This window comes from Papilio polytes, unplaced genomic scaffold (genome assembly GCF_000836215.1).
Source record: "Papilio polytes unplaced genomic scaffold, Ppol_1.0 DF823731.1, whole genome shotgun sequence".
Taxonomy (NCBI): domain Eukaryota; kingdom Metazoa; phylum Arthropoda; class Insecta; order Lepidoptera; family Papilionidae; genus Papilio; species Papilio polytes.
This window is the reverse complement of record NW_013525473.1, coordinates 4,079,458-4,089,941: the sequence shown is the minus strand read 5'-3', so window position 1 is coordinate 4,089,941 and position 10,484 is coordinate 4,079,458. Positions and strand designations below refer to the sequence as shown.

Below are 10,484 nucleotides of genomic sequence, written 5' to 3'. Positions count from 1 at the left end.
TGGAGGCGATTAAAAGCTCGTATCTTGTTTCAGTTGCGGCCACCGATGAGCACGGCGCTAACGAGTTCTGAAAATTCCGGATTAGTGAGGTAAATATTGGATCTTGTTATAGTTAATTAAAACTTATATCATATATGTAAGCTGTATTCAAGATATGTGTCATATATTAAACATGCTTCCCACACTTACACATTTTTAAATTCTATATTTTAGCCTAGTAGTTGTATTTGTGTACTTATTTATTAGTATTTATGATCAGTTGTATTCCCGTGTGGTAAAAAACCTTTCGATACTTCAAAATTATAATTTACTCTTTCTATTTATTGTTATAGGTTAATCACCGCGTCGTTAGATTCAATAAAATCCATGTTAAAATTATGCTATTCATACTTTCCCCAGCACTTTGGACCTTCTGCCCCTTTTATCACTTTACCAAAGTTAAAAGAAACTTGTTCATCAGTTGTACAAAAATCCCTTTTCACCCCATTGCAACTAACATCCTACGTCAGAAGTAACTGGACAAACATTTTCAGTGAATACATGAACAAAAAAATGTCGTTCTCACCAACATCTATGTGTAGAATCACTCTCACCATCTCTCCCTATTTCATTGGCATTTTCCTATGATTTTGTAATACTTCTATTTATGTCTACCTCATAATATACTATATTTTCCAAATTCACATCTCCATTACATATTTTAATATTGCTATTTTTCATTTGTTCCAATTTATTTTTCATTATATTTAAAAAAGGTTCATTTTGTTGTAATTTCCTCACATGCTGCTTTCAATTCCATTACGGATTTGGAATTTAAAATCGCAATGGTAATAACCGCGACAGTTTCCACTTGGGGGGCGGCAGGGTTCGTCCGTCAGACCAGGTAGCGTGGCTCGACTGCTTGCTCGCTGTTTGCCTTTTGTGCTCTGTCAATGTACTCTGCTTCCTGCATCTTGTCTACCCCTCCACTAACAACATTCTCACCTCCGACACAGACATCGATCAGTACTGCTTCAAATATTTCAAATGAAACATACATTGCAACCGTTTGACGGTTCTTTAGAGATCCTGAAATTTTAACGCTATACCTTTCAAAATTACAGTTGAAAACAAACAATGCTGTATTTTGGACTTTTTATTGTATTTGTTACGAACAAAAGTTTTTGGATTAAATGTAATGTTGAATCAGATATTTTATAAATATTTTAATATACTTGTCATCGTCATATGGTGCTAATCTGTAACAAAATTTTCTGAAAGTTTTATGAATTTGTTTGACATGCTTTTTTAAAACAGATGATGGTTTTAAAGTTTTATACTAATGTTACCTATACTCTGTGATAATGTTTGTAATTAAACGACTTTTTTGTTTTACAATTTGATAACAAACTTAACTGCCTTGATAATCAATTTATAGGACAAAACATGATTACTATGGTCCCTATTGTTTTGTATGAAGTCGTAAATGTTTGTATTGTGTGATAGATTTTTTAAATTGTCATTTAAACTATTTCTGTAATGTACTTTGATTATGAAACTTCTATCTGTGTTGCACGCTGCCACGTCAGAACTTAAAGGTAAGGTTCTGAAAAGGTACTTGACATTATATAACAGTTTGATTTATTGTGATTGACTTATATTTTGTTAAATTTAGAATACGTTTAAGACATCTTAATTAATTTCCATACATTTCAGTTTAAACCTTTTGCTTGTGTGAAATAAATTTTCTAGTTACCATTTTACATTAATACTATATATACCATTACAGTTGGAATGAACAATCGAGCGCACGGAAGCTGCCGTCGTATAGTGAAGCACAAAAGACTAAGAGACCTGTAACCAACGGGACCGTGAAATGTCAGTGCGGTGCGAGGAAAGTGAACGGAGTGACCGAGGAGGACGGACACACGGACAGACAGACAGCAGTGCTAATCAAAACTAACAGCCGCGTCGGCACTAAATACCTTCAAGCGCTCGCCAAGAGCTCCGACAGCAAGAGGTATACGAAGCGAGACTCCTCCTTAGGCGACAAGAGCGACAGAAAGACTCTATACACCTCACGATCTAGGTCCATCGAGAACTTCAGTCGACAGTCCGTCGAGCCATTCAAATCTACGATAACCGACGAATCTACGTTAAAACATCACACGTCGTACGGTGACCTTTACAATGGAAGGATAAGCAGCAAAGAAAGTGTGAATGGGAACAGACACAGTCCCAGTCTGAATGGTCAATCGACGGACACTGATTACAGTTCAGACGGAGGCTACAAGTCCCTGCCTTCCTCTATAAACTACGGCCAGTCGACTAAGAAAGTGAGCGGTATACCTCGCAGGTCCCTCGAGCACAAGTTTCTAACAAATAAGCAAGTTAAAGCGAGTGCTGTCTGATATCTATTGCGTATTATCAATTCGATCTCAATGTTGCTATTTAGTTTGACATTAAATTCCTGTTAAATAATATTACAATTTATATAGCATTATTTTATAAGATGAATTAAAATCCTATATGTATCAGTGACAGTCAATTTAAAATATAATTGATGAGAATTGTGTAATGAAATTTATTGTAATTTACCTGAATCGTAAACTAATCGAGAATGGTTGAGATAACAGACTGCTATTTGTTTTCCTGAAAGCTGGGTATTGCCAGATCAAAAAATTCTGAATTATGCAAATTATATGCGCTATTAGCTTAACAGCAAATACTCGTAGAATAAATAAAATTGAGCAGCCTAACAGCTTAAGCAGTTTGAAGGTATTTAGTCGTCATAAAGTTACGTCGTCCATTTTTAATATTTTATATTAAAACAGGACTTCTTGACTTGTTGATCGAGTCTTTTATAGTAATTCAAAAACATATTTTTTCTCAATAATTAACTTTAGTAATTTGATCTTTGGTTTTATTTTTATTTTATCTGTGATCTAAAGAAGTCCTGTTTTAAATTTAAGCTTATTCGCATTTACTTTCAATTTAAAATGGTTAAGCAACATTTAGTTGGATGCCAAATTATCGACATTAGAATTATTCGATATTATTATCGATGTTTACAATTATTTCGATTATGACTCGATTCGTAGCATTATAATGTTATGTTTCGTTATATTTGCAATGTGCAATTTATATTTTATTTTAACACTGACCCTGCTGTATATTACAGTTAGCGGAATATACTCACTTCAAACGTATTTGATAGTTTTTATTTTTTTTAATTTTGATTAGAAAGTCTAACGATGTAGATTTTCTATTGTAGAAAGAAGTATTTAGAAGATGTAATATGTGATAAGAGTGGCTGTAAGACTTCATTTTGTTTTCTATAAAAACAAACTTCCTTATTAAAATACTTTTATAACTAAAAAAATCACTATGGTTTCCTACACATAGACAAGATAAATGAGGTATCAAATCGGTACAAAATAACGCTTAAAGGCATTTTTTATTTATGTAATTTTGGAAGCAATTGTCTTATTGATGTTAATGTAATATTAAATTTTAGTCCTTTATAGCAAAATGTAATCTTCCGCAAAGCCTAACTATCCTATATTGATAACTAGATGTTAAAACGTACTTTCCATGCATACATTTTTATGTACTTACGGCTATTTATGTTTATGGAGCGCTGAATTGTATGTCAGTAAAATATAAATAAGTTCCTTAGAGTTAGTGAAAACTATATTATCAATATTAATTTAAACGAGGAAACCGATGTTTCAATAAATAATTTTAATTTTGATGTGTCCCTTTATTTTTATCTCAAAATCCTTTTCTTAGGTTTCAACTATGTCGAGTGTTAATTCCTGACTGATAGAATACATATTTATATTTGGCCAGCTTTGGCCAGCGTCCGCGTGGTATTAAAAAAAACAAAAGTGAGTAGTCTATGTGTTCTTCCAGGCTATCCTCTACATCTGTACCAAATTTCACCGAAATCCGTTGCGCCGTTTAGGCTACAAACTCCAGCAAACATCCATCCATAAATCCATCTAAAATTTCACATTTGCGAGTATAATATTAGTTAGGGCTAGATAAGATTAGGTTATAAAGAGGAAAGATTTGTGTTCTTGTATTGAAATAACTAAAAAACTATTGGGTCGATTTCAAATATTCTGTCACCTTTAAAAAGCTACATTATCCATAAGAAACATAGGCGATATTTTTTAATTTCACTATTAATATAATTTTACTATTAATATAATAGGTAATATATATTTACTTACCATATGTACATATTTTTTTAAATATCATCCAGAGTGGTACAATAGAGTAGGAAGATGATATTTTAGTGAGCTGGTGAATAACTTAAGTCAGAAAAAACAAATAAAACCAGGAAGTTGATGGAAGATTTATGATTATAGCAAAAAAAAATATTTTTATTTAACAGGCGTTATAAAGACCAGAATAGCTTATATTTCAATCGTATATTTTTTGTAACATAATGTAAATCAGAAAATTAAAAAGTAATAAAATCTAAAGTCATAAAAAATAACAACCCCAAATTTAATAAAGAATTTAAGCAAGCAATTGTTATATTCATTTTATATCGTAAAAAGTTTAAGGGCGTATGGGACTTGTATGGTGACTTTGGACGTTGGTACTATTTGATAAGGGCAGGGATGGCGGAGTGCTGATTGGCGCGTATCGAACACATCGCGGCCGGCCGACGCTCTGTGATGACGTATTCTGTGCTTTAAATTTGAACATAAAAGTTTTTCGTTACGCAAAGTGATTTGTTGGTGTTTTTTATTAAATTGTAAGTATTCAGTACATTTTTAACTTGATTAAATAAAATCTTTGACTTATTTTGCTATTTAGATCGATTATTGTAAGTTAATGTGGGTAGGAATAATTGTTTTATTGGTACAAAAAAGTTAACTTTTTATTTTATCATACTAATATTATAAAGATTTCTATTTTTGTATGTATTGAATAACTCAACACTGAACCAATTTCAAAAATTCTTTGACCATTAAAAAGCTACGTTATTATTAACAGGTTATATTTTTTTAATTTAACGGGTAGTTTTTAATAAGAAACGGTGATTTGTGGGTAAATTAATTTATTAGTTAAATTCTTATTTTAATTCGTGTCAACAAATTACGAAATCCTATTTGTAATAGAAGATAATTATTGATTTCTAGCTATTATCAGTTTCTATTATTTGTTTTTATGACATGCGGAGACCTCGTCTGTAATCTTCATTTGTTTATAGAAATAGTAAAATGGCGACCGAGGTTATTTGACTATAAACAAAATTAATAGGTTAATTTGGACTATCATTTAATTGTTACTGAGAAGAGTATTTATTGAGAGAGAAAAAAATCTTTAAAATTTTCCTAAACTGATTCTACTTGGGACAACACATAGTGTTACATAGTGTGATATCCTTCCAAAAGGTCATTTTGTAAAGACACTTGTTTCTTTTCCTATTATAAATTGACAAGCTCTCGTCTGCGACTCCGTCCGTGGAATTAAAAAAAAAACTAAAACAAGCCTATGCGTTTTCCAGACTATACTCTACATCCATGCCAAATTTCATCGAAATCCGTTCAGCAGTTAGGCAACAAACTCATCTAAACTTTCGCATTTATGACATAAGTAAGATAAGAAACTTATACATCTTTTTCCAACTTCCTAGTTGTACTGATGTCGTCATTCTATTATTTTCCTGATTACGATAAATCTTACATACATAAGTCTTATCTATTTTCAACAAAAGTTTAGAAAAGTTCCGATTCCTCAATATTAATATAGACATTTTATGTCAAAGACTTTACAATTAACGTAATCATTTTAAAATAAGAATGTCATTCAAAGATGAACTGTTCCTATACCCAGCCTTTTACAGTAAATCAGCTAATTATTTTGTTTCTATAAACCATTGCGATAGTAGATAATTAGAAAAAAATCGATTTGTTTCATCGAAGTCACACAAGACTTCAAATTTATGTCTGTTTAGTTGTAAATCATTTTTTATCTGTACTAATATTATAAAGAAGAAAGATTTGTATTTATGTATGTATTGAAATAACTCAACAACCACTGGGCCGATTTCAAAAATTCTTTCACTGTTAGAAAGGTAATTTATCTGTGAACAACATAGGCTATATATTTTAATATCACGCTGGCGAAGTCGCAAGCAACAGCTAGTCTATCAATGTAATGAATTAGTTAAATAAAACGTCGACGTTTGCTATCAGGGAATGTAACTACCGTAAAACGTTTATCAAACTTGTTGCGACACAGTTATTGCAATTCCGTATCAATGTTATCATCGAAACAAAGTCTAGTTACTGACCATCAAGTGATCCAAGCTACTAATTACATTATTCTATGATAATTTACGTTCTATGCTGTTTTTTTATATTGTATAGTTACATTAGGTTTAACAAGACGGACGTTAGTTATGTGTGTGGAGGTACACTGGTGAAGGTAGACCTAGAAAGAGATGGATAGAATGCGTGAAAGGTGACATGATCAAGAAAGGAGTGATGACTGAGATGACGGATGATAGAGTTATTTGGAGTAGTTATTGGGAGTAGTATAAGGCAGGGGAGATGATGATGATAGTTACATTAGTTTGTTAAGTCAGAGGAGTAAAGTCTGGTTCTTTCTTTTTTATCCAAGTATTTCGGTTTTCGAAAAACGTAACAATAAACATAGATAAAACGAACAATAAGAAAATGGAATAAAAATCACCATTTAACACTATTAAAGTTTGTTGTGATTAATTTACAAAAGTAAACAGTTGATTCAATAAACAACAGCTAATCTAAATGTAAGTTCTTCAATGTCAAAGTATGAAATTAAACTATTATTACGAAATGATCATTGAAGACTAAATTGCTACCTGATTGCGTTGTAACGACGTAAGTAACAAATCTGACATTCACTGGTCGGTGTTCACATCGAAACGAATTCTGTAATTGATTATTATATAAACACTTGAATAAAATAGCCAATAGCCTAATGGTTTGGGATATGGACTACAGATCGTACGGTCGAGGGTTCGAATCCCGGCATTCGAGTATTGTCGTGAACCATATTCTAGCACAAGCCTAGAGCTTAGTTGGAATGGAAATGTTAAAAGGAAATGTTAGTAAGTTGACAAAAATCTACTTAAATTAAAAAAAAAAAACACTTACATGAAAGGTACCTAATTAGATCCTATTTTTTATTTTCATGATCATCCAATAAAGCCACTCTGGTCATAGTGTTAACCCTCTATGAATGTTATCGATTTAAATAGATAAATAAAATAAAAATAAAAAAAATTATTTATTTATTTGATTTAAATAGATAACACTAGAATATACTGACTCAAATAGATCGGTGAGAGGTTAGAACTTGTATGTATGCAACGGGGTCAGAGCTGATAGGATGGGTGCAGAAGGCATGTTGAGAGCCAGTCGACACCCCAATTAGAGTCATCACTGTGTTAAGACATCTAATAGTTACACTCAAATAACGTGTAGATTTACTACCGTGCACAAAATTATTAAGTAGTCAGTAAGGGAGTACCTTAGTGTGTATCTGCTTATCCACGTTTTACAAGCTGAAGTCGGTATACGCTGGGAAGATAAACAACTTATTAGGGAAACGACAGTAATCGTAGCTAAATAGCTTAATTACCAATTAAAAACACATGTGGTAACATTTTCTCTAACTCTCGACCTTCTTGTGAATAGAATCTAGTTCTAGGCAACAGAGAAATCATAAGATTGTGTTTTGCTATCCGTGTCGGGAGAAAGTGGCACATTTTGCTGTTGTCGCTCAAAAGATTTTTTTTCTTTATTTATTTACGTTAAATTACTATGTGAAATTTCTTCCAGTGTGTTAAGATTAACTCTATGGTCATTTCAAGATTACGTTTTTAATTACATACATTAAAAATGATACATATCTCCAGTATAAAACTATGTTCCGTGCGTGCCAGGGATTTTCATTTTTGTGTATATTTTTGCATCATATTATTTCCGTTTGCTTCAACATTTATGCTTGATTACCGACAAGTGTTGCAATATTTTAATGAGGTCATATTTTATTTTGTTACACACATTATGATACACGAATATAATGATGAATAAAGCAAACATATTTGTAAGAAAGCTGTATTTCCCTATTATTATTATTCCTTGTATTCTTGTAAATAATATGCAGTTAAGCAATGCAGACGGACCGCCGCAAGAACCTGCTGCAAATTGTACTGAATCTTGCAAACTAGTTGTTGGCGGACTACTTCGATACCGTATTATATCATTTACTTGAAACGATGTTACTGTTATACATTCATGCATTTTGTAGTAATTTAACAAAATGGCCACTCAAAGTCGGTATAACCAAGACCATATTTACGGCGAGAAATCTGCACTCAAGAGATTAAATTAACAATATTCTAACGCCGCTGTCTTGAAAAAAAATATCAGTACGGCAATGAATAAAGATTTGATTGAGATTTCAGATTTTTTATTTATTATTCGTTTTTAATTTTTTTATTACACGGTCACAATCACATCTTAATTTAGGTTAACTCATATCGACTTTGTTCTCACCGACATAATTTTTGTTTACAAACAACATATCTGTATTGTAGTTATCACATTTATCAGTATTGGAGTCATAGATCAATATATTAGTGGGTTCCAGGCATTGGGTGAGAGCGGACGTGTCGCATGATGATCAAATCCAAAACAAAAGGAGTTCGCGGAAGAATCGCACATGAAATTTACACATACTGTGCGTTTTGGATTGCCGTGTCCTCGTTACCTGCATTGGCATTATCATACGTAGGTGAGTAACTTTTACTTAGTAAGATATTGACATGCTCAAGAGTTTCGCCAAGCTAGTCAGTGATCACACAAAAGTCACCTACTAAAAGACTATCTATCATCTAGTTCAAGACAAACGTAAAACACCTTTCATCTCTTCCATTAAATTCTATAAAATAATTATTCTTTAATACTTAAGTTTCTACTTATTAAAGTAGCTTGTATATTTTTGCATCTTTAAAGTTGCTTAACTAGTTTATTGACGACCCTACAGGAGTAGGATAAGGAGAAAGATGATGATGTATATTTGTATTTTTGACAGTTAAGTATTCCATCGCTGATGTATTCCTAAACATGTATTTCTCTTGCGTTGTATTTATTGTGATTTATTTTAATTTTTCCAGTTGTACGTGTCAGTAAGCATCTATGGATCAAACTGCTGTCCAGTCGCTATCCTCACTTGGAATTCATCAGAACAGACACGATCCGATCATTGCTCGACACTCATAGAAACCAGGGAATTATCAACGTACTTCTTTGTATCAAAGGTATATTTGATAAACTCATTATCTTTATCGGTCTATTGCTTTTAATCACTGCCGGATCGTTGACCTTTCTTTAATTCCGCTATCGGTCAATTTTGAACTCTTTCCTGTGGTCCACTATCGAATGTCGATGCCATTGGCCTATTCTGAAAACGATATCATAATATCTATTATGTATTTACCGTCTCTTTTCTTTTAAATCACACATTTAACGAATAACTAAAGTCTCATAATCTCGACAGAATCATAAAAACTATACACGAATTTGTCGACATGCACTTTTACTTCAGAAGTTGATATTACGTCACAATCGTCAACTTTTTCATCTAAATTGTAAAGTCAATCTTGTAATGTATGGAATTTTTTGATTTATTAATTAAAGGGACTCACAACGTGGACCAAATTAGAAATGAATTGTACGAGCACGTAATCGAACGGCGAGATAAAGATGGCGAGCTGATGTTTCCGCGTCTGCGCCACTGCCTCGTCTCCTGTTGGGGTAACTACGCCTGGGACGCGCATATGCCCTTCAGACCTGAAAATCACTTTATAGTCTCGAATGCCGTGTACCGCGGCAGACCGGTGTCTGACTCTAACATTCAGGTGAGGTCTACATACACCTACTTCATGTAATCCTAGTACTTAGCTTTGCAAGATTTTTTACCACAATATAGTGCGAGCATTAGTTATTCCACGAACCGATTTGTAAGTTTTTTTCTATGTTCCAGGATTATGTCAGCGAAATAATATCAAAATATTTTCCAAGTGACCAGCCACCGTGGCAGTATATCGTGATACCATGCATATCTCCAGATCCAAAATATTACATTCTAGTTCGTGTCCATCATTTGCTGCTTTCTGGAACTAACTCAATCAATATTAGGGATTTACTACTCATTGAACAACTAAAGCCTGAAGTGAGGCAAACAACGGATCATACACAAGCAAGTCCATTAAACAAGTTATTCCCAACACCAAAAGCGATACCAGAACTATGGGAGAAGATGAACGAGACGATGTCAAACGTTTGGAACGAATTTATATCAGAATATGACCCTGTAGAAAGTCCGAGAGCATCAAAGACGTCGCCGGGAGCATTTCACGTTGCGGGACTGCTTCTCGTATCAGCCGCAAGCGCGGTAAGGGAATTAAGAAAGAACAAGTCCAGCGAAGG

At 33.0% G+C, this 10,484-nt stretch overlaps 2 protein-coding genes across 2 annotated transcripts in view; both read left to right on the top strand.

Moving 5' to 3' along the window:
* The window catches only part of LOC106103491, a 60,644-nt gene extending 56,906 nt beyond the window's left edge, over positions 1–3,738 (top strand). Inside the window, exons 20-21 of the mRNA XM_013283271.1 lie at positions 6–89; positions 1,769–3,738. Of these exons, the coding sequence (XP_013138725.1) occupies positions 6–89; positions 1,769–2,390 (706 nt within the window). The 3' untranslated portion in view covers positions 2,391–3,738. The remainder of the gene's footprint in view (positions 1–5; positions 90–1,768) is intronic.
* A 904-nt stretch (positions 3,739–4,642) lies between these two features.
* LOC106103490 overlaps positions 4,643–10,484 on the top strand; it is a 7,737-nt gene continuing 1,895 nt past the window's right edge. The window contains exons 1-5 of the mRNA XM_013283270.1: positions 4,643–4,750; positions 8,634–8,787; positions 9,170–9,313; positions 9,693–9,913; positions 10,039–10,483. Of these exons, the coding sequence (XP_013138724.1) occupies positions 8,670–8,787; positions 9,170–9,313; positions 9,693–9,913; positions 10,039–10,483 (928 nt within the window). The 5' untranslated portion in view covers positions 4,643–4,750; positions 8,634–8,669. The remainder of the gene's footprint in view (positions 4,751–8,633; positions 8,788–9,169; positions 9,314–9,692; positions 9,914–10,038; position 10,484) is intronic.